Below are 24532 nucleotides of genomic sequence, written 5' to 3'. Positions count from 1 at the left end.
CACAAAACGAATTTTTATTATTATTTGACAAATTTTTTAATATAAAAATCGTATCGTAAAATAAAAAATTAAGAACCAAAATATCTTATTTTTTTAGATAAAAAATACCTTATTTTTAATAAAAATAAACAAGATCGAATTGAGTCTTTACTCCTTATTTTAGAGACCTCGTCCTATTCGTAACAATAATATTGTAATTAAACACTATATACATGACAAATTGGAGTCCAATAATGTGGTTAATTTAGAGAGATGAAGAACTTCACTAACTCTTCTACAGAATTATTGATCTTCTCTTAATTAATTTAATATGTGTGCATGTGCACAATTAGTGTATATATCCATATTCCATCATATCATTAACGTGACGGGTTCTTGCACTATATATTTGCGTACTCTATATATTCGCTACAAAACTTTATTAAATTGTTTTGATTAGGGGAAATCAAAAAGAAGGGAAAAGAAAACTTGAAAACGTTTACAAAAAAGTCCACATATGTTTGACTAATATATAGTGCATGCGTGGGTAACTGGTTGCATATTACTTCTACTTTACAATAACCGTCACTTCCCTGTGGAGAACAAAGTAATATTTATACTATAGATTTGTTATTAAACACAATCAATTTATAACCAATTATTTATTTTTGAATAACATCATATAAATTAGTTCCAAATGAATTTTTAGTCAAATAATTTCATTTTTAATAAATTTTAATTACAAACTTAATCTTTAGTTTTTTATTTTATTAAACATATTAATATTTACATCAAATTTTAAGAAAAATAAATTTAGACAAATTAATTTCTATTATTATTTAATAAAAATATAATAACCTTTAAAATTCTTTAAATAAATATTTTTATATATATAAATAATGTAATATAAAAATTAATTTCTCTAACGAAATAAAAATTAAAACTGACTTTATGATTAAAATTGTTAGAGACTGACTTGGACATTCCTCATATTCTATTATAGCACACTGTGAATGTGAAAAATGTGACACTAATTGCCAGAAGCAAATTAAAATCCATGGGTACGTAGATGAAAAATTGTGCCACGTATGCCGAAGTGTAATCTGACTCAGTGGAATTCAAACACGAAGAAGGTGATGAGGCAGCAAGCAAATCTCAGGGTGCTCCAATAAACAATATTGCCTTTTAAAAAAAAAATTAAGAGATAATGAAAATAATAATAATTAGTGGATGGGAACTTTATCGGAGATGAGAAATTTGATTAGAGTGAGCAAAGCAAACTTTATACAGTGCCATCACATTCTTATCAACTTGCTCAAAATAGTGCCGTGTGTTTTTTGTCTTAATTATTGCTATTTGGTGTTTATAAGGAAGCCCATTTTGCACATTTCATAGCAATGCATGCATCTCCAACACTATTTTTTTTCACATTGTAAAAGGGGAAATAAAATAAAATAGAGGATGGAAAATTTTTGTGGTGCTAGCTTTGGTAAGATGATGAATACGGCAAGGCCTTATTTGCTAACTGTGGGATTGCAATTTGGGATGGCAGGGACGTACCTCTTCACCATGGCTAGCCTTAACCATGGAATGAATCGTTTGGTGTTCATTGTTTATCGCAATGCCATCGCTGCATTGTCCCTTGCCCCTTTTGCATTGATTTTTGAAAGGTCTGTATTACTCACTCTATGCTACTTTCAAAAGAGAAAATATATATATTTTTATAGCCCTCGAATTCTCGTATTTTAGTACGTTTTTTTCTGTTCACATATGGTGCGTGTGGTGTTTATAGTTACAATGACTGCTGTGATTATATAACTCTAACAATACTTAAAATTTTGTAAAAAATTAAAGTAATATTTTTGTTAGTTAACAATATTTATAAATTTAAAAAAATAAAAAATATTACTAATCTGTAAAAGAATATGACCCTAATTTTAGTAGCACTTTTTAAATTTGGATATTGTAACCACAGTAACTACTGTAGACTTCATAAACTCTATATGTAGTCTTATTTGTTTTCTTAAATGATAATTAAATAACGTGGGGAAAAGAGTGCAAATAAAACATCACTCTTTTTTCATATTATATATGCAATTTTCTTTTTATTGTTATTGGATTCTCTTTTTACTTTTATGTCCATAAACACACAATTTAAATGTTAAATAATCATATATCTCTCCTTTTAAAATTGTATGTATGTATGTATGTATGTATGTATCTAGGGTTATTATTTGACCTCTTCTAGGAAGCTAGTAAACTTTAATAATAAACTGATGGGTAATTACTACTTTTCTTTTTCTGTTTTCTTAATTGGTAATTAGGGATTACTTAATTTGTTTAATTTGTAATTTTTATTTGCAGGAAAGTGAGGCCAAAGATGACAATCTCTGTATTCTTCCAGATAGTGGCTCTTGGATTTCTAGAGTAATTGTTATCTAAAACCTATTTATCATTCATGACATGTAACACGCTAATTAATATGCACGAATAATTAATTATAAATATAAACGGAACCCCTTTATATTAGTTATGACACTTGACGTCGACTCATTATTTCATTAGCAAATCAAATTTTAGTAATTACACCATGCATTTCCCCCTAATTATTCTATATTTGAATTTATGGTGAGAATGCTGAGTTTCATATAAATAGTGAACCAACTAATTTGAATTGTTTTACTAGTTAGTTCACTGTTTTGGTTAAATAAATCTTGAGACTTTGAATTTCATGTTATACATATAATAATCCATTAATTAAAGACAAAACTTAAATAAAATTCTAATTTATATTACAATAAATTAATTCTTAACCTACTGAATTAATAGTTAAAAGCTAAAAATATACCATAAAACAAACCGTTTTAGTACTAATATAAACCAAAGACCATTTTTTAAATTAAAACTTTAATCAAAATTAAACTTAGACCATCGAAGGATTATGTAGAATATGCATTCGATTCTAATATTGAAAAATCCTATCATCCATCACAAAAAAAAAAAAAATGAATTATTTGAACAAATAAAATTAATACTTACGTTAAATTTTTAAAATAAAGAGTGTTAAGAGGCCAACAAATTTTGTGATTTGTAGTCATCAATTAATTATCATTGGTGTTTTTAATTTAATGGCATGAGATTTCATTCAATGATGTGGAATTACTCATTTTTTTTTATGTTTAAGTTGTGGACAAATTTTAATAAAAATGTTGGCTTTTTAAACTTTCTCTTTTAGAATAAATAATTTTATGACATTTCGTACATGTTGATAATAAGAATATTAGAAATATAATTATTTAGATAACTGCTCTTATGAACTTAATTTGTTGAGATATGTGATTTTATGTGAAAAAATGTGTATATTATGAACGTTTTTTCAGGCCGGTGATTGATCAAGGGTTCACTTTCTTGGGGATGCAATACACTTCAGCTTCATTTGCATCAGCTGTTATGAACGCGGTGCCCTCTGTCACCTTCGTGCTTGCAGTGCTTCTCAGGTAAAATTCAGTTAATTACGTACTTCTCTATTAACGAACCATGAAGGTGCTTGTATGTCCATGTTGCATTATATTGATATATAACACTCCTTTTCTCAGCTCCTTGAATTTCTTATTACGGCCTGTGCCCTGTTTTGTTTTTTAGTTATTTTTGGGGTGTCTAGTCGTAGGCCTGTTTCATCTTAGGCATTTAGCTAGGCAGACACATGAAACACTTACTTACTTATTAACAAAATGAATTTCTTCATTAGTAATTTTAACATAGGTAGATGTTAGCTAAATCTTTATTTTAATTATATTTATCTTTGATCAGGATCGAGCGCATAAAAATAAAGGAGATAAGGAGTCAAGCAAAATTGCTTGGAACCTTAGTAACTTTTGCAGGGGCTATGCTGATGACGCTTTACAAAGGCCCTGCATTCAACTTGTTTCATTCATCAAACACGATGCATCAGAATGCTCAAAGTCACTCTCTTGATTCTCACAAAAACTGGATCACCGGCACACTTTTCATATTCCTTGGTTGTATTGCTTGGTCTTGTTTCTACATTTTGCAGGTAAATCAAATTATTATATAATTAACTTCCTTAATTAATTCTGAAAACTAAGATTAGCCTCTTAGTCCCATCCTTAACAAAGTTATCTCTTAAAATTTGAAGGTATAATACTAAAAAGTTTTTTTTTTCAACCAATATTAATCGATTTTTTATAAAATTATTTTATTTATTTTAAATTTTAGATTTTAAATCATAAATTCTTAATGCTATACTTTAAATTATAAATTCTAAATTTTAAAATTAGTTAATATTAGTCAACTAAAAATTATTTTGTTTGTATATGACAGTGAGTTATTAAAACTATTTTGTTCTAGACAACCTGAGATAACTTAAGTTTGATTTTTTTTTTTTAAGGTGAAAAAGAATGTGCAAAAATAATAAAGTAAGAGAATAATCACCTCAAAATTAAAAATAATAATTACAAGTTAATTTTATCAAATTAATGTAAAAATGATTTTTTTTTGCTTTATTACTTTTTGCATCTTATTCTAGAATATTGATGAAACATAATTAGGTTATAAATTAGCGAATTAAAAATGCTTAAACATATATATGGTTTGATTTAACTTATTTTTAATATATATTTTATATTAATAATTAATTTTAATGACTGATTTTAGTGTAATTATAACATGAATATGAGTCAATACATTGTTAGTATATCTTGTTATTCTAACATACAAAAAATGTGGTTGTGAATGTGGAAAACAGTCCATAACAGTGAGAAGGTACCCAGCAGAACTATCACTATCATCGTTGATATGCTTGGCGGGTACTTTTGAAAGTGCAGTGGTTGCTCTCATTTCAGATCATCGCCCTCAAGCGTGGGCAATTGGCTGGAACTACACCCTCTACGGTCCTCTCTACACTGTTAGTACCACTATTTTCTTTCATCATAATTCTAATCAATCAATATATGTATATGAAACAAATAGTGAGATGCCCATCTGAGAGAGAACAAGGGAATTTTGGAGACCAATAGAAAAACTTTTGTCTTTGAAGTTGTACGTATAGATAAGTTAATTTAGTAGTTAATCTTTAGTTTTTAAGTTATATTATTTTGTTATTTACTTTTTTATCTGATATTAAATAGATATTGATTAATATCTAAAATGCAGTTAATATTTAAAAAAAGAGAAAATTTCATTCTTTTCTTTTGCAAGATGTTAAAATGACACTCTCGTCCCCTCTATTTTAAAAATGTATATTTTTCTCCCTTCTAACTTTTAAAAAACCTCATATTTAATCTATTTTAAATTTTTTGTATTAACTAATATTAACTTTATCTATTTTTAAGAAAAAATAAATTATTTTTTGAAAAAATACTCATTAGCAAAAATTTATTTTTTATCATTAAATTTTTCTTATCAAAATATTCTTTAATAAATTTTTTTTATTGATTAAATTGTATTTTTACCAAAATACTTTTTAAAAAATTAATAATTAAATTTTTTTTCTAAGATACCTACCCTTCAAAAATTTTTTAATTATTAAATTGTGATTTTACCAAAATTTTTGTTAACAATTATTTTTATATTTTACTATTAATTTTTCGATATCAATATATATTATTTTAACATTAAATAAAAATTTTTTATCACTGTTAATATGTATAATAATTAATATATATTAATATTGAAAAATAATCTTACTAAAATTTTTTATTTAATGTTAAAATAATATATATAAATATCAAAAAATTAATAATAAAATATAAAAAAATTGTTAACAAAAATTTTGGTAAAATTATAATTTAATAATTAAAAAATTATTGAAAGATATTTTAGAAAAAAATAATATAATTATTAAATTTTTTTAAAATTATAATTTAATCAATAAAAGAATAATTTATTAAAGGGTATTTTGGTAAGCAAAATTTAATGATAAAAAATAAAATTTTTGTTAATGGGTATTTTTTTAAAAAATAATTTATTTTTTCTTAAAAAATAGATAAAGTTAACATTAGTTAACACAAAAAATTTAAAATGGATTAAAGAGGAGGTTTTTTAAAAGTTAGAAGAGAGGAGAATGTACATTTATAAAATAGAGAAGAGGGAAGTGTCATTTTACCATCTCGCAAGGGAGATGAGTGTAATTTTCTCTTAAAAAAATGAACGAATAATAAAGAAAATTTGCAGGAGTTAACATCCAATTATTTTTTCCTTAGTTACCACTTGATTTTTTCGTTTAGTGTCTCCAGCTTTTGTTAACTACAAACATTGTGTTTTCCCGGATTAACGTGTCTATAATGACGCTAGTTCTTATAATTTAAATGACAAACTTGAATCTTTAGTACTCGACTTTTGGAATTTTATTAATAGGCTTGGAAAAATGTCCTAATTTCTTTTATATCACAATTATATATTGTGCTATTTGTTTTGGCCAGGTTTGAAATACTAATAAAAAATACGTTTTCCTTTTTTTTATGCATTTCTTATTAAATATCTTGTTAATTTTGCTGAAAACGTCAGGGAATAGTGAGTTCAGGAATTGCATATTATATACAAGCGTTAGTAATGCAAAGCAGAGGACCAGTGTTTGTAACGTCTTTTAATCCGCTTTGCATGATCATCGTTGCTGCTTTGGGATCCTTCCTACTAGGAGAACAGCTCCACCTTGGAAGGTATGCTTTCATTTTCTCTGTTATTCTTCTTTTGTTTCCAGCATAAACCACTCTCTTTGTCCACTTCCTTTTGTTTTTGTAAAAAGAAAATCATAAATAAATCAAGTGTCGAAGAATTTGAATTTCACTTTGTACATATAACAATTCATTAATGATAAACTGTTAAATAAAATTTAAATCCCTAGCAAATTAATCTTTTGCCCATCAAATTAGAAAATATTATGGCAGAGCAAAAAATATACATTTGTGCTAAATTTCTAATTGATTGTGTTTCTGTCTCTCAGCATTATTGGAGGCATTATAATCGCAGTAGGGCTTTACTCTGTGGTGTGGGGTAAAGGAAAAGACTACACAGACCTCACAACATCATCAACAACAATAAAGGAAACTGAAACTCAGCAGCTTCCAATTACCTCACCAACTGAAAAATAAGTGAAGACAGAACTTATACTGAATAGAGAGTGTATAATTTTGAAGGAAAGTGACAAAGTTACTTCACCCCTTCGTTTTCATCACTTGGAACGATGGTTGTGTTTTAGTGTGTGCAAATTATATATTAACCATGTTAAGTTAAAAAATATGACTTCGTTTCTTTATCAATATTAGATCGACTGTTCTGTTGTACTGTTTAAATCATTCAAAAGTTGAAGTGTTTAGTGAATATGCAATTTTATTTTCATTTTAGTCTTTTGAAATTCTAGTTGTATCAAGAATAGAAACATAGTAGATTAAGAGTATTATGTTGAGATGTTAACTGAAGTTTTAATGAAGGAATTGAACTTATTATGATAAGTCAACTATGTAATTTCTGGAACGTGATATTTTGTCAACATAATTTATTGATTCATGAAGAGGTCCTATGCCATAAATTATAAATAGAACAATCAACAGTGGAGTAAAAATCAAAGAAAGAAAAAAATTTCTTCCCCACTCATAATATGCCTTTGTTGTTGCGCACTGCGACGTCCTGCTCATATGGTTTTTTCTCTTTCGACAATGCAACGAATCTCCCATGCAAGATTCCAACCCTGCTATCTTTCTTGGTTTCTGAACAAGTCCAATTTAGCAATTTGTTGAGTCCAAGTGAATCCACACATTGAATATCTTGAAATTAAGGCATTCCTAGTAGCATATGCTTCCGCTGCCATTGATTTTTTCGCTATTTCCTTCCTAAAAACCACAACTACATAAATCTTGGTCCATCTCCTTGGTAGTGGTTTCTAGGTAACCCTTCCTCTTCTTTCCTATATTATTGAAGTTAACTTGTCGTATATTTGCTTTCATTATAACTATTGTTGCGTCTGCAGTTATATTTTGAAAAGTTGCTTGATTCCTTGCCTTCTATATTTCCCAAATAGACAAACCCAATTTCGCTCATCATCCTTTCCTTTTTTTTCCCCCTTCGTGTTGAATATGTTCATAAGCCAGATTTCCAAAGGCTTGACAGATTCTCTTGTTGGGCTGCACTAGACCTCTCCTCCAAATCAGGCTCTTCTTGTCCACTAACAAAATATCAAGGGTTGCTCAGTAGTTTCAAACTTCCCTGCAAATTTGACATTTAGGAATATTATTAATTTTCTCTTAAAAAGATTGTTATAACACTGGTATATATCATGTGAAGACTTTTTGAGGTGCCTATAGTTTCCAAATGTCTTTCCATAATTCATTCAAATCAGTGCTTGACGAGGCCAAATAAGCTTGTCTTCCCTTTTTATCTTGCTTATTGAAGTTCTCAATATTTTCTCCCTCAATGGTTCTGGGAAAACCTCCCTCAGCAACACTACAATCCAACCAATACCATTAATAATCAATTCTTTAACTGATTCCAAATTTGAGTTACTATTTCTTAGAATCTTATCCAGACCAATAACCCATTTACCCCACCAAATATTGATGTTTGAGCCCTCTCCTATGCTCCATCTACGTTGCTTTCTTAGAAAATTCCTCTCTTTCATAATACTTCTCCAAACCCAATAAGCATCTCTTTCTCTCTTGCTTCCCAAAAACTGCTTTCTTCGAAATAAATTACCTTCAAAACTTTCACCGATAAAGATTCTGAATTATTAATAATTATGACCCCGAGACATGGTTTGTCTCACCAATCTTGACGAGGTTAGTAACCCATTATGGTGAAAATAGCCACATAAACTTTTTAATAAATTTATTTTTTTATAATTTTACTTTTAAAAATATTTACTCATCATAAAATGTTTGTAGAATGACTAGTACATAAATTTGTAGGGGGAAAAAAATGATACATATACAAATAAAGTAATGTAATTCTAGTCATTTTACAAATATTTCATGATGAGCAAAAATCTTTAAGAGTGAAATTATAAAAAAAAATAAATTTATTTAGAATCAAAATAATGTGATTAAGCATAATTTACTTAAATGTGATTAATAAATAATTGAATAACTATGTACTATAAAAGATTGATATTGGTGAAGGATAACATTAAAATTTATTTTTATGTACTATTTTTGTCCCTAACGTTTTCGTCCTATTTAAGTTCTTAACGTTTCAAAATCATCTCAATTTTGTCCCATCGTCAATTCCGTTTAACGTTAGGGACAACTTTGAGACTTATCCCAAAACGTTGGGAGGAAAAAAACGATACTTTACTCAAACAAAAAATACTCAATCCAAAACATATACACAAAATAACTAAAGGATTGAACAATGCTAATACAAACTGAAATTCTTACACTAAAAGATCTTTTCAAATCCACATAGGGGTGCACATGGCCGGGTGAAGCCGGGTTTGATGGGACCCAGACCCGACCCGAAATATACACCAGGTCTATTTATTAGATCCGAACTCGATCCTAGACCGGATGAAACTAATACACTTTCGGGTCATAATTATACCGGGTGAAAATCGGGTGAAACCGGGTCGTTAACATTACATTACGTTGATACCTTCTTGTAAGCTAACATGTAAAAATATCCAAATTTCTAAGACTCCAACCATTATTTAACATGGTAAAATTTACTTAGAAAAATATAACAAGAACCAACCCTTCTTTAAAATTAAAGCATAACCACAATCAATACTAAAGCAAAACCACAATCAATACTAATATTGTCTAATAATACTAAATATTTAAATCAATACAAATAACACAATATTATGCATTAGTCTAAAGTCTTATGCATTCTAAACATAAAACATTAACTTATAGTCTTATAATGACTAATAACACAAAATATTAAGGTTTACAATACTTAAATTCTACATAAGAATAGTCATGATCCATCACTAATAACACAAAATATTAATTGTGTATGATGACCGGGCCACCAAGCCGACTTCGGGTGACCCGAGCTATGGCTCGGACCCGACCCGAAATAATGACCGGGTCTATTTTTGAGATCCTTACCTGACCCTAAACCCGTTAAAATCACACCAAATTAGTCCCTAAAATGTTCGGGACTGAGCCGAACCTTCAAACCGGGCCGGGTCTGTGCACCCCTAAATCCACACATTCAACACATTATTAAAAAAAAGCACATACCTTACATTAAATCAAATAAACGTTCCAATTTCTCTTAATATAAGTAATTCACTCAGTCCTAAAATACATATGTCAAGCACTTCAACAGAAAGAAATAAGTATGCTATGATAGTGAGTCAAATGTTGATTAGTAACAAAAAAGTTAGCATGATAAAGGAAATAAAACAACCCTCAACCTCAAGTCCTCTTGATAAAACTACTTACCCACTTACACAAATCGTCAGCAAACATTATTAGTTTATTACCAAGAACATGATTAATTCAATTCGTTAACTAGTGATCCTAAAATTAGCATTAGGTCTTCTAGCAAACACTCTTTTCACTACAAAATTTTTGTTTATTTGTGGAGGTTTTTTTTCCTATTTGTGGAGATTTATAACCCCCACCAAATAGTTTGTGGGGGTTTCCAAAACCTCCAAAATTTGAGGTGCCACGAGTTCTTTTGTGGGGATTTTTAAAAACCTCCACAATCTATTTAGTGGGGGGTTTTGTGTGTGTTTAATGGGGGTTTTATATTGTATTTTTGTGGCAGTTTTAAATTACTTTTGTGACGGTTTAAAACCCCCACAAATTAATTTTTTAATTTAACAAAAATTAACTATTTTGTGAGATTTTCAAACCTCCACAAATCCTGTAATTATTTATTTATTTTTAATTTCAAATCATTCATTAATCTCATCTCATTTACATACTCTCATCTCATTAATTAGCTACTTAGCAATCATAGGATTTTCTATCAAAATTCAACACCAACAGTATTTTTTGCACATGAGTCAAAATACACATGGATCAATTCCATGGAACTTCCATTCATAATTTTTTACCCCAATACAAACAAGAGGTATATATTACAAGAACAAACATGAATCTAGAATTAAATTGCACTACATGAAAGTTACAACCTTATCCAGATTGGGAGTGTTCTTCAAAAATTGAGCAACTGAAGCAGGTTTGTTTTTCCACTAACTTATAATAATATCCACAAAAAAAAGCTATTTCAAATCCAACATGGAAGTTCAATGAAACTACGGAGAATTTTAAAGTAACTAAACCTCGAATGAACTACTTGCTTCCCATATAATTGAAACTGTTTGAGAAACAGCAACTGCAATTTAGATCAGTATTTTGAGTATCCTGAGCAATTTGGATCAGTATGCACGGCCTTGTCCAGCACAGCTTTTCAGCCCTATAAAATATAAACAATCTTATCATAATGGGGATTAGCTAAATAGGATTGGATTAGTAACATATTTGTAGAAACTATTTACCTTAATATCAGCACCCCTAGCAAAATGTTGAAGTGCCTCAAGATGAATATAAAATATCACACATTATTTTAATTTTCTGCCACACAAACCCACTTAGGATTAAAATAATATACTTAACATGTCACACACTTAATATATATCTCTTATTATTGTATTAAATGTTAATTTAGTAGAGAGCTTATAATAAATAGCAGAGAGCTTATAATGTTAAATGTTAATACTTTTTGAAAGCTGATCTTCACTAATAACATATAGTAAAAGAATGAATCGCATATTAACTCAGATTCTCTCATATTTAAGCTTAACTGCAGCAGGACTTGATTGATGTGCATAGTAGCTAGTTAGCTTAAAAAGCCATTAATTTGTAATACAATAGTACTAATAGACAGTCAAGAACAATAAAAAACAAAATTGGTTACCAAAACAACAATAAAGTACAATCAAACCAAAACCATAATCAAGATAAATTATTGGGGGTAAAAACTTTATTTTTAGAGTGTTTTTTGTTTTAAAATTTTTGAACTGCATCTATTGAAACATTTAAATTGTTCAGTCGCTTGATATATACTTGCAAATCTTTTTTTGTTTTATTTCTACTTTCAAAATAATAATAATAAGTTTAAAAACAAAAAGCTTCATACTTTGTTTGCTACTTGGCCTGCAATGCAACTTAGCTATTTACTGTTCAAAATCAATGAAATATAGTTTTCAAGTGTTCATAGAAATTTGGTCATATTTTGCTTTTTAAAGACTAATATAAACTGTTTCTTTAAACACTTGGTCACATATAACACTAATAAATAGTAATTAGCGTTAATGCAACTAGATAGATAGCTAATAATAATGAACTACAGAGGCAGATTTTTGAGGATGATTATTATTATTGTTTAGGGTGTTACCAGTGGAGGTATCAAACACACTTCAATTGTCTAAAAGTCACTAAAAAGGATGAACAAGCACTGAAACCTAATCAAACCTTTCGTTTCTTCTAGAGCCTTTTCACACACTTTAAACCTCCTACACGTGGACACAACCTGCATTGAAATTTAGAAATATTAAAATTACATTTTCACCTTAATACAGTACAAAAAGAAATATCAGGTGAGGTGCACATTACAAATGAAAGTACCTCATCAAACTCTGCCACTGATTGTGCCATTGGTACTCACTCGGATAAGGTTCCTATAATTCAATGCAAATATATAAAATTATAAAAATGCACCATTGGATAATCAGAATTTAGCTGTTGCATATCTAGGCAAAAAATCTAATACAATTAAAGAACTCACCTGTAATCTTTTGTCAAAATTTTTGGAGTAGGACCACTGAGATTATTAAATGACAAGTCCCTACAAATAATATAAGGTTATGGAACTATATTGGACTGATTTAGAAGGTAAAGTTATTACAAAGTTTCATAGAGGAGTAGAGGACATACAAGAATGAAAGACCTATCAAGTTAGCAACAAGTGGAGGGATCTGTTCAAATAGATTATTTTTGTTGAGCCGCCTGAAAAGCTTGGCATGATTGAATTAGGAACCATGGAGTTAGAGAAACACTAATGAATAAAATTAAAATTTAAGGAGAACAAAAAGAACAGGGTTAAAATAACATCATCATCTATCTATTTGTTAAGACACACTCACAAGTAACTTAGTTGAGACAATAAACCCAAAGAACTAGGAATTTCTCTAACAAACTGGTTACTGGAAAGGTCTAGAGTTTAAAGCTCTGACAACTTGCCTATCTCAGCTGGGATAGGACCAAATAACTGATTGTTCTGCAGTAACATAAGTTCAGCAATGAAAAACTCACTTAGTCACATGATAAAATGAGTTCATTGTAGTTATGACTACTTATTTTTCTCCTACCGTTATTTGGCATCTATTAAAAATTAGTGGAAGATTATTATGACTATTTTTGTACAAAAAGCATAATAAACAAGGCATCTTTCAGATACTTCTGAGTAAAAAATACACCACAATTCACCATTAAGTTTGAAAAGTATAGGCAATTTATGTGGAGAATAAGAGAGACACTCACAATATTTAGAGATGGCTCAAATTTCCAATTCCTGACGAAAGAACTCCAGATAAACCAGCACTGGCCATTTCCCTGCCAAAAGCAAAAAGTTACCACCAGAAACAAAGATCAGTATCATTAGAATATAGTGGATGATATTAGAAAGACAGAGAAAACATATGAAAATGCTAACAAGATCTTTCATATTTTTACTAGTTGGGGTTGGAAATTTCTATGGAGGGAAAGATGATAAAGAGAGTACCTCGAATGGGGAATGAGGAAGTGGTAAGAGTTGGTGGCAATGAGATTGGAGAGAGTGGTTGAGAAGACATTGGGTCTATAGCCAACAGTGCTGCTACTCTTGTGTATGAATTCCAGCTCCTAATGGCAAGTTGGGGCCAAGTTTTTGTATATCCCAAATCAAGGAATTCGTTACCTACCTTTCATTAACCTCCCTAAATTCTACAAAAGGAATTGAAGAACAACCTGGCAACCATGGTTAGAGTACTTATTTTATTCATACCGTTGGACCTGCCAACAAAGAAGTCCCTAAGTCTGTAATAGCTGAACAGCTGTCAGCACAAATTCCTGGATAGCAATGCAATCAGGTCAGTAAATTAGAACTGAAATCATGAACCATTTATGATCATGTCATATGAAAAACTAGCAGAATTATACTAATTTTTATATTCTTCACATACCAGTTTTTTTTGTCTCCAATAAGTATATCTCCCATATCAAACTTTTCCAAAGAAAAAAAAGAATAAAAGTTAGTAAAAAAAAGAAGGAAAATAAAAAATGCATTGTAATTTTTAAGAAAAAAGACTATATTTAATGATTAACCTCCCAATAACCTTTTCTTGACACAGGCACATAAGTGTGCTTTCCCTTGTAGTGATTGGGATCAACACCTCCAAAAACAAGTTCACCCCATTCTCTTCCTCTGGGTTACGGTTCAGCCAAAATGAAAACACTGATTTCTTAACAAAATATTGATCGAGCATATTGTACATGTTACAGATTATATCTGACAAGAAACAGGGATCATATGAACTTGAAGAAATGAATAATCAAAATTTGGATGCTAGCAGTTCTAAACTAGAACAGCTTTTCTAACTACTATCTCTTAAAAGTGACTAGTGCAAACTAATTAGAATGCTCTGTTCAAACAATTGCAAACAAAAGCTTCAGTGTCTTAAATCAATCCTGCTACTGAACTTAAAGCAAACTGCATCATTAATTACCATCATCCTCAGAAACTGCAACAACAAGGTTAGTTAGATAGTGTATTAATCCTGACATGAGCAAAGATGTTATAATCAACTTATACAATAAAATAGAGAAAACAAGAGTTGAAAAAATAACATGAATGAAAATGGTTCTACTTACTAACCTGAGGGTCATTGTTGTGCTTATCAAATATCAACAGCTTTTGCTTTGCTCCAATGGTCTCTAATCTGTGCTGTTGTTGTTGGAAAAAGCATCAATTTTCAAGAAAAGGGAAAAATCCATCATGCTGTTGTTGAATCAAGAGCATAATTAATCAATAATCATGAATCAGAGCATGGAGTTGTTGAATCAGGGGAAAAAGGAAGAATAAAAAAAATAAAAATAGCATCAATTATAAAATGATCAAAATGGAGAAATAAAACTCAACAAGAAAGTTATAATTGAATTATTGATTGCTAACCAAATATGCGATTCACATTGTCTGATCCTTCGATAGAAGGTGACGCCGCTATACTCTGAGCTTCGCGACCTCGGTCCATGTCTACTTTTCTTCACTTGTTGCACTCTATGAAGAGCCATTCTTCGCTCCACCGCCGTCATTGCTATCACCGCCGCCGCACTACCACCACTGCGATCTTTCTTCATAACAAATTCTAACCACGCTATATATGCATGAAAAATGTAGAGGAAAAGTGAAAAACAAAAAAATATCCAAACTGAGTTAAATAAATAACAATGAAAAAGAAAAAAAAAAGAACAAATAGAAATTGAACTTAGGTGATTAAGATGAAAATCAAACGCGTCGACGGATAAGCTTGATGGAGGCGCCGGCGGTGGCTACGAACTCACTCTCTCTGATCTCAAAAGCTATGGCGTGTAGACGAAGGAAACAACACATTGACATAGAAGCTTGATGGCTGGTGGACGAAATTGTGATCACATACTCTTTGTATTTGTATGAAATTTAATAATTGGCTCTATTTGAAGTCACAACTCCGTTCAACTAACCAGCAAGTGCACTGGGTCGTCCAAGTAATACCTTACGTGAGTAAGGGTCGATCCCACAGAGATTGTTGGTATGAAGCAAGCTATGGTCATCTTGTAAACCCCAGTTAAGTGGACTCATAAAGTCAAATATGATTAGATTGGATAAATAAAGATAAATAAAATAAAAAGGGATAGAAATACTTATGTAAATCAATAGTGGGAATTTCAGATAGGCATATGGAGATGCTGTACTCCTCTTGAATCTCTACTTTCTCATTGCTTTCATCCAATCCTTCTTACTCCTTTCCATGGCAAGCTGTATGTAGGGCATCACCGTTGTCAATGGCTACATCCCATCCTCTCAGTGAAAACGTTCCTTGGTGGACGAAATTGTGATCACTGTTCTTTAATCTGATTCATTGTAATTGGATTTATTCAATAATTGTCCTTATTTGAAGTCACAACTCCGCTCAACTAACCAGCAAGTGTACTGGGTCGTCCAAGTAATAACCTTACGTGAGTAAGGGTCGAATCCACAGAGATTGTTGGTATGAAGCAAGCTATGGTCACCTTGTAGATCTCAGTTAGGGAGATTAAAATAGTTTATGGGTTTAAATAAAATAGAAAGAAGTTAATTAAAAAGGGATAGAAATACTTATGTAGATTCATAGATGGGAATTTCAGATAAGCGGAATGGAGATGCTGTAGAGCTCTCGGACGCCTGCCTTCCTACTGCTTCTACTCAATCCTTCTTACTCCTTTCCATGGCAAGCTTTGTATAGGGGTTCACCATCAGCTGTGGCTACTTTCAATCCTCACGGGGAAATATCCTATGCGGCTGTCACTCGCATAGCTAACCAGTCTGGAGGCATCACCCATGGTTGATAGCTACATCCCATCCTCGCAGTGAAAGCTAATGCTCACGCACTCTGTCACAGTACGGCCAATCACCGGTTGGTTCCCTCCCCTACTGGAATAGAATCCCTCTTTTGCGTTTGTCACTAATGCCCAGCAGGTTATAGGTTTGAAGCACGTCACAGTCATTCATGAACGGAATCCTACTCGGAATACCACAGACAAGGTGAGACTTTCCGGATTCCCAGGATCCTACTCGGAACACCACAGACAAGGTTGGACTTTCCGGATCCAGACAAATGCCGCCATCTATCTAGCTTATACCACGAAGATTCTGTTGGGGAATCTAAGAGATACACATTCAAGCTTGTGGTGCATGTAGAACGTAAGTGGTTGTCAATCACGCGCGTTCATGAGTGAGAATAACAATGAGGGTTATCTAACTCATCATCATTCATCATGTTCTTGAGTACGAATGAATATCTTGGAATAAGAATAAGATAGAGAATTGAATAAAAGAAAATAGAACTTCATTAATCTTTGAGGTACAGCAGAGCTCCACACCCTTAATCTATGGTGTGCAGAAACTCCACCGTTGAAAATACATAAGTAAAAGAAGGTTCAGGCATGGCCGAATGGCCAGCCCTCTCCATGATCAAGTGACCGAATGATAAAAGACTTAGAGTGGTCAAAAGATGTCTAATACAATAGATAGATGTCCTATATATACTAGACTAGCTACTAGGGTTTACATGAGTAAGTAATTGATTCATAAATCCACTTCCGGGGCCCACTTGGTGTATGTTTGGGCTGAGCTTGATCTATCCACGAGCTGAGGCTTCTCTTGGAGTTGAATTTCGAGTTATGATGTGCTTTGGGCGTTCAACTCCGGATTATGACGTTTTTCTGGCGTTTAACTCCAGAAAGGAGTGTGTACTTGGCGTTCAACGCCAAGTTGCGTCGTCATTCTTCGAATAAAGTATGGACTATTATATATTGATGGAAAGCCCTGGATGTCTACTTTCCAATGCCGTTGAGAGCGCGCCATTTAGAGTTCTGTAGCTCCAGAAAATCCATTTCGAGTGCAGGGAGGTCAGAATCCAACAGCATCAGCAGTCCTTTTGTCAGCCTTTTTCAGAGTTTTGCTCAAATCCCTCAATTTCAGTCAGAATTTACCTGAAATCACAAAAAAACACACAAACTCATAGTAAAGTCCAGAAATGTGAATTTAACATAAAAACTAAGGAAAACATCCCTAAAAGTAGCTCAAACTTACTAAAAACTATATAAAAACAATGCCAAAAAGCGTATAAATTATCCGCTCATCACAACACCAAACTTAAATTGTTGCTTGTCCCCAAGCAACTGAAAATCAAATAGGATAAAAAGAAGAGAATATACTATAAAGTCCAAAATATCAATGAATATTAATTTAATTACATGAGCGGGACTTATAGCTTTTTGCTTCTGAACAGCTTTGGCACCTCACTTTTTCCTTTGTAGTTTAGAGGTATTGGCGTCTCTGGGGGAACTTAGAATTTGGGATAGTGTTATTGACTTTCCTAGTTAGGCATGTTGATTCTTGAACACAGCTACTTATGAGTCTTGGCTGTGGCCCTAAGCACTTTGTCTTCCAGTATTACCACCGGATACACAAATGCCACAGACACATAACTGGGTGAACCTTTTCAGATTGTGACTTAGCTTTGCTAAAGTCCCCAATTAGTGGTGTCCAGAGCTCTTAAGCACACTCTTTAGCTTTAGATCACGCCTTTAACCATTCAGTCTCAAGCTTTTCACTTGGACCTTCATGACACAAGCACATGGTTAGGGACAGCTTGATTTAGCCGCTTAGGCCTGGATTTTAATTCCTTGGGCCCTCCTATCCATTGATGCTCAAAGCCTTGGATCCTTGCTTTAAAATTTTCGCCACTCTTTTTTTTTTTTTTTTTTTTCACTGCTTTTTCTTGCTTCAAGAATCAATTTTCATGATGTTTTTCAGATCATCAATAACATTTCTCTTTGTTCATCATTCTTTCAAGAACCAACAATTTTAAACACTCATAAACAACAAGATCCAAAGACATATGCACTGTTCATTCATTCATTCAGAAAACAAAAGCATTGTCACCACATCAAAATAATTAAACTAAATTCAATAATAATTTCGAAAATTATGTACTTCTTGTTCTTCTGAATTAAAACATTTTTTCTTTTTAAGAGAGGTGAAGGACTAATGGATTTTATTCATAACTTTAAGGCATGGTTACATACTAATGATCATGAAATAAAGACACAAAACATAGATAAACACAATAATTAAAAACCAAAAACAGAAAGAATTAAAGAACAAGGAATGAATCCACCTCTAGTGGCGTCTTCTTCTTGAAGGACCGATGATGTTCTTCAACTCTTCTATGTCCCTTCCTTGCCTTTGTTGCTCCTCCCTCATTGCTCTTTGATCTTCTCTTATTTCTTGGAGAGTGAGGGCGTGTTCATGGTGTTCCACCCTTAGTTGTTCCACATTATGGCTCAAATCTTCCAAGGAGGTATTAAGTTGCTCCCAATAGTTGTTGGGAGGAAAGTGCATTTGAGGCATTTGTTGATGGTGAACCTCCTCTTGTTCTCCTTGAGGGCCGTGAGGAACTTCCCTTGTTTGCTCCATCCTTTTCTTGGTGATGGGCTTGTCTTCTTCAATGGAGACATCTCCATCTATGATAACTCCGGCTGAATAACATAGATGGCATATGAGGTGAGGGAAGGCTAGCCGTGCCATGTATGAAGGCTTGTCAGCTATTTTGTAGAGTTCATTGGATATGACTTCATGAACCTCTACCTCCTCTCCAATCATGATGCTGTGAATCATGATGGCCCGATCCACAGTAACTTCAGATCGGTTGCTTGTAGGGATGATGGATCTTTGGATGAACTCCAACCATCCTCTAGCTACAGGCTGAGGTCCAGCCTTCTTAGTTGGACTGGATTACCTTTGGAGTCCATTCTCCATTGGGCGCCTTCCACACAAATGTCCCTAAGGACTTGGTCCAACCTTTGATCAAAGTTGACCCTTCTAGTGTAGGGGTGTTCATCACCTTGCATCATAGGCAAATGAAACGCCAACCTCACATTTTCCGGACTAAAATCCAAGTATTTCCCCCTAACCATGGTGATATAGTTTTTCGGACTTGGGTTCATACCTTGGTCATGGTTTCTAGTGATCCATGCATTGGCATAGAACTCTTGAACCATTAAAATTCCAACTTGTTGTATGGGGTTGGCTATGACTTCCCAACCTCTTCTTTGAATTTCAAGTCGGATTTCCGGATACTCATTCTTCTTGAGTTTGAAAGGGACCTCATGGATCACTTTCTTCTTTGCCACAACATCATAGAAGTGGTCTTGGTGGCTCTTGGAGATGAATCTCTCCTTCTCCCATGACTCGGAAGTGGAAGCTTTTGCCTTCCCTTTTCCTTTTCTTGAGGAGACTCCGGTCTTGGGTGCCATTGATGGTGAATGAAAAACAAAAAGCTTAGGCTTTTTACCACACCAAACTTAAAAATTTGCTTGTCCCCAAGCAAAAAGAAAAGAAGAGTAGAAGAAGAAGAAGAAAATATGGTAGAGAGGGAGAAGAGAGGGTTCGGCTATGTGGGAGAATGTGGGTTTGAGTTGTGTGGAAATGTAAAAGAAAAGAAGGGTATTTATAGGGAGAGGGGAGGGTATAGGTTCGGCCATATTGGGTGGGAAAGGGTGGGAAATTGAATTTGAAAGTAGTGGGGGTAGGTGGGGTGTATGGGGAAGAGGGGTTGATGTGAATGGTGAATGGGGAAGTTGGGAAGAGGAATTGAGGTGATGGTGAAGGGTGTTGGGAAGTGTGACATTGAGAATGAGATTTGGATTAGGAGAGTGTGAATAGGATTAAAAGAAATGTGGTAGGTGGGGATCCTGTGGGGTCCACAGATCCTGAGGTGAGGATCCTGTGGGGTCCACAGATCCTGAGGTGAAAACAAATACCATTCCTTCACCATATAGGCATGTAACATGCCTTCATGCATCATTCTGGCGTTCAAACGCCCATTGATGCACGTTCTGGGCGTTAAACGCCCATGTTATGCATGTTTCTGGCGTTGAACGCCAGTTTCATGCTTGTTTCTGGCGTTCAGCGCCAGATTGTCCTCTGTGTGCGCATCCTGGCGTTTAACGCCAGGTTGTTGCTTGTTTTGGGCATTCAACGCCAGAAAGATGCTCTGTTCTGGCGTTGAACGCCAGAAAGATGCTCCTTCTGGGCGTTGAACGCCAGCCCGTGCGTCCCCTGGGTGAAAAATTTTTTTTCTTCTGTTTTTGACTCTGTTTTTAATTTTTTTGATTTTTTCGTGACTCCTCATGATCATGTACCTAATTAAACACAAAAATAACAAAGAAACAAAATAAAATAAAATTAGATAAATAAAATTGGGTTGCCTCCCAACAAGCGCTTCTTTAATGTCAATAGCTTGACAGTGGTTCTCATGGAACCACAAGGTGATCAGGTCAATTAAAGTGTGGTATTCCCAACACCAAACTTAGAGTTTGGATATGGGGTTTGAACACCAAACTTAGAGTTTGGTTGTGGCCTCACAACACCAAACTTAGAGTTTGACTGTGGAGACTCTTCTTGACTCTGAACTGAGAGAAGCTCTTCATGCTTACTCTCTTTTGTCATAGAGGGATGGCCATGTGCTTGAAACACAAGGTAGTCCCCATTCAATTGAAGGACTAACTCACCTCTGTTGACATCTATCACAGCTCCTGCTGTGGCTAGGAAAGGTCTTCCTAGGATGATGCATTCATCACCTTCCTTCCTAGTATCTAGGATTATGAAGTCAGTAGGGATGTAAAGGCCTTCAACCTTCACTAGTACGTCCTCTACTAATCCATATGCTTGCCTTACTGACTTATCTGCCAGTTGTAATGAGAACAAGGCAGGTTGCACCTCAATGATCCCTAGCTTCTCCATTACAGAGAGTGGCATAAGGTTTATCCCTGACCCAAGATCACATAGAGCTTTTTCAAAGCTCATGGTGCCAATGGTGCAAGGTATTAAGAACTTGCCAGGATCTTGTTTCTTTTGAGGTAGAGTTTTCTGAATCCAAGTATCTAGTTCACTAATGAGCAAGGGAGGTTTACTTTCCCAAGTCTCATTACCAAACAGCTTGGCATTCAGCTTCATGATAGCTCCTAGATATAGAGCAGCTTGCTCTCCAGTCACATCTTCATCCTCTTCAGAGGATGAATATTCTTCAGAGCTCATGAATGGCAGAAGGAGATTTAATGGAATCTCTATGGTTTCTAGATGAGCCTCAGATTCCTTTGGATCCTTAATAGGAAACTCCTTCATGCTTGAGGGACGTCCCAGGAGGTCTTCCTCCTTAGGATTTTCGTCCTCCTCCTCCCTAGTGCATTCGGCCACTTTGATTAAATCAATGGCCTTGCACTCTCCTTTTGGATTTTCTTCAGTATTACTTGGGAGAGTACTGGGAGGGGTTTCAATAACTTTCTTACTCAGCTGGCCCACTTGTGCCTCCAAATTTCTAATGGAGGATCTTGTTTCATTCATGAAACTGAAAGTGGCCTTTGACAGATCAGAGACTATGTTGGCTAAATTAGAATTGTTTTGTCCAGAGTTCTCTGTCTGTTGCTGAGAAGATGATGGATATGGCTTACTATTATTCAGCCTTGCACGTCCACCATTGTTAAAACCTTGTTGAGGTTTTTTGTTGATCCTTCCAGGAGAAATTTGGATGATTTCTCCATGATGAGTTATAGGTGTTTCCATAAGGTTCACCTAAGTAATTAACCTCTGCCATGGCAGGGTTTTCAGGATCATAAGCTTCTTCAGAAGCTTCCTCTCTATTACTGTTGGATGCATGTTGTAATCCATTCAGATTTTGAGAGATCATGTTGACCTGTTGAGTCAACACTTTGTTCTGAGCTAATATGGCATTCAGAGCATCAATTTCAAGAACTCCTTTCTTCTGAGGTACCCCATTGTTCACGGAATTCCTCTCAGAGGTGTACATAAACTGGTTGTTTGCAACCATGTCAATGAGTTCTTGAGCCTCTTCAGGCGTTTTCTTCAGGTGAATAGATCCACCTGCAGAATGATCCAATGACATTTTCGAAAATTCAGAGAGACCATAATAGAATATATCTAATATGGTCCATTCTGAGAACATGTCAGATGGACATCTTTTAGTCAGCTGCTTGTATCTTTCCCAAGCTTCATAGAGGGATTCACCATCTTTTTGTTTGAAGGTTTGAACATCCACTCTCAGCTTGCTCAGCTTTTGAGGAGGAAAGAACTTATCTAAGAATGCAGTGACAAGCTTATCCCATGAGTCCAGGCTGTCTTTGGGTTGTGAATCCAACCATACTCTAGCTCTGTCTCTTACAGCAAAAGGGAAAAGCAAGAGTCTGTAGACTTCAGGATTAACTCCATTTGTCTTTACAGTGTCACAGATCTGCAAGAACTCAGTTAAAAAACTGGTAAGGATCTTCAGATGGAAGTCCATAAAACTTGCAGTTTTGTTGCATTAAAGCAACTAGTTGAGGCTTAAGCTCAAAGTTATTGGCTCCAATGGCAGGAATGGAGATGCTTCTTCCATCAAACTTGGATGTTGGCTTAGTGAAGTCACCAAGCATTCTCCTTGCATCATTATTATTATTTTCGGCCATCACCTCTTGTGCTAATGTTTCTGAAAGGTTGTTTCTGGATTGTTGTATTTTAGCTTCTCTTAATTTTCTCTTCAGAGTCCTTTCAGGTTCTGGATCAATTTCAACAAGAGTGCCTTTATCCTTGTTCCTGCTCATATGAAAGAGAAGAAAACAAGAAAAGAAAAAGGAATCCTCTATGTCACAGTACAGAGATTCCTTTATGTTAGTAGAAAAAGAAAGGGGGGTAGAAGAATGAAGAATGGATTCGGTTTTATGGATGAAGAGAGGTGAAGAGAAGTGTTAGTAATTAAATAATTAAATAGAAGAAGAAAAGAGAAGAGGGATTTCGAAAATAATTTTGAAAAAGAGTTAGTGATTTTCGAAAATTAGAGATAAAATGTAATTAAAATTAAAACATGAAACAATTAATTAATTAAAAAGAATTTTTGAAAAAGAGAGAGATATTTTCGAAAATAGAAGAGTGAAAAGTAGTTAGGTGGTTTTTAAAAAAAAATAAGAAACAAACAAAAAGTTAGTTAGTTGATTGAAAAAGATTTGAAATCAAATTTGAAAAAGATAAGAAGATAGTAAGTTAGATAAGATATTTTGAAATCAAATTTTGAAAAATATAAAATTTTTGAAACAAATAAGATAAGAAGATAAAAAGATTTTTAAGAAAAAGATATTTTGAAAAAGATTTAATTTTTAAAATTACTTAGCTAACAAGAAACTACAAGATAAGGTTCTAGAACTTAAAGATTGAACCTTTCTTAACAAGAAAGTAACAAACTTCAAATTTTTGAACCAATCACATTAATTGTTAGCTAATTTTCGAAAATTACATATTAAAGATAAGAAAAAGATTTTGAAAATAATTTGAAAAAGATTTTTGAAATTTTCGAAAAAATAAATAAAAAATGAAAAAGATATGATTTTTGAAAAAGATTTTGAAAAGATAAGATTTTTTTAAAAATTGAAATTTTGACTTGACTTGTAAGAAACAACTAATTTTGAAAATTTTTTTGACCAAGTCAACCCAAAATTTCGAAAATTTGGAGGAAAATAAGGAAAAGATATTTTTAATTTTTAAATTTTTAAAGAAAAACACAAAAATGACCCAAAACATGAAAATTTTGGATCAAGACACAAGATGCATGCAAGAATGCTATGAATGTCAAGATGAACACCAAGAACACTTTGAAGATCATGATGAACATCAAGAACATAATTTTGAAAAATTTTTGATGCAAAGGAAACATGCAAGACACCAAACTTAGAAATCTTTAATGCATGAAAAATATGAA

General features: G+C 33.0%; 2 protein-coding genes, 1 long non-coding RNA gene and 1 pseudogene across 3 annotated transcripts; 1 reads left to right on the top strand and 3 right to left on the bottom strand.

The window, feature by feature from the left end:
• The first annotated feature begins 1384 nt into the window (after positions 1 to 1384).
• LOC130956014 (WAT1-related protein At4g08290-like) lies at positions 1385 to 7340 on the top strand. Its single transcript, XM_057883037.1, has 7 exons — positions 1385 to 1649; positions 2344 to 2406; positions 3360 to 3476; positions 3790 to 4033; positions 4745 to 4903; positions 6505 to 6656; positions 6941 to 7340. The coding sequence occupies exons 1-7, from the start codon at positions 1441 to 1443 to the stop codon at positions 7086 to 7088; spliced, it is 1092 nt and encodes a 363-aa protein (XP_057739020.1). The 5' UTR covers positions 1385 to 1440; the 3' UTR covers positions 7089 to 7340.
• Positions 7341 to 11232: 3892 nt separating this feature from the next.
• LOC130954335 (uncharacterized) lies at positions 11233 to 12895 on the bottom strand. Its single transcript, XR_009076280.1, has 5 exons — positions 12882 to 12895; positions 12733 to 12792; positions 12573 to 12625; positions 11444 to 11519; positions 11233 to 11361 (listed from the first exon to the last, which is right to left on the bottom strand). It is a non-coding gene; the product is annotated as an uncharacterized LOC130954335 (long non-coding RNA).
• Positions 12896 to 13492: 597 nt separating this feature from the next.
• LOC130957299 (aspartic proteinase-like) lies at positions 13493 to 14970 on the bottom strand. Its single transcript, XM_057884166.1, has 6 exons — positions 14860 to 14970; positions 14310 to 14493; positions 14168 to 14208; positions 13990 to 14054; positions 13729 to 13847; positions 13493 to 13559 (listed from the first exon to the last, which is right to left on the bottom strand). Exons 2-6 carry the CDS (start codon positions 14477 to 14479, stop codon positions 13493 to 13495), a joined length of 462 nt encoding a protein of 153 aa, XP_057740149.1. The 5' UTR covers positions 14480 to 14493; positions 14860 to 14970.
• LOC130957298 (probable ADP-ribosylation factor GTPase-activating protein AGD6) overlaps positions 14654 to 24532 on the bottom strand; it is a 43558-nt pseudogene continuing 33679 nt past the window's right edge.

This window comes from Arachis stenosperma, chromosome 10 (genome assembly GCF_014773155.1).
Source record: "Arachis stenosperma cultivar V10309 chromosome 10, arast.V10309.gnm1.PFL2, whole genome shotgun sequence".
In the NCBI taxonomy this organism is placed as follows: domain Eukaryota; kingdom Viridiplantae; phylum Streptophyta; class Magnoliopsida; order Fabales; family Fabaceae; genus Arachis; species Arachis stenosperma.
The sequence above is the reverse complement of the archived record's forward strand: the minus strand, read 5'-3'. Positions and strand labels throughout refer to the sequence as shown.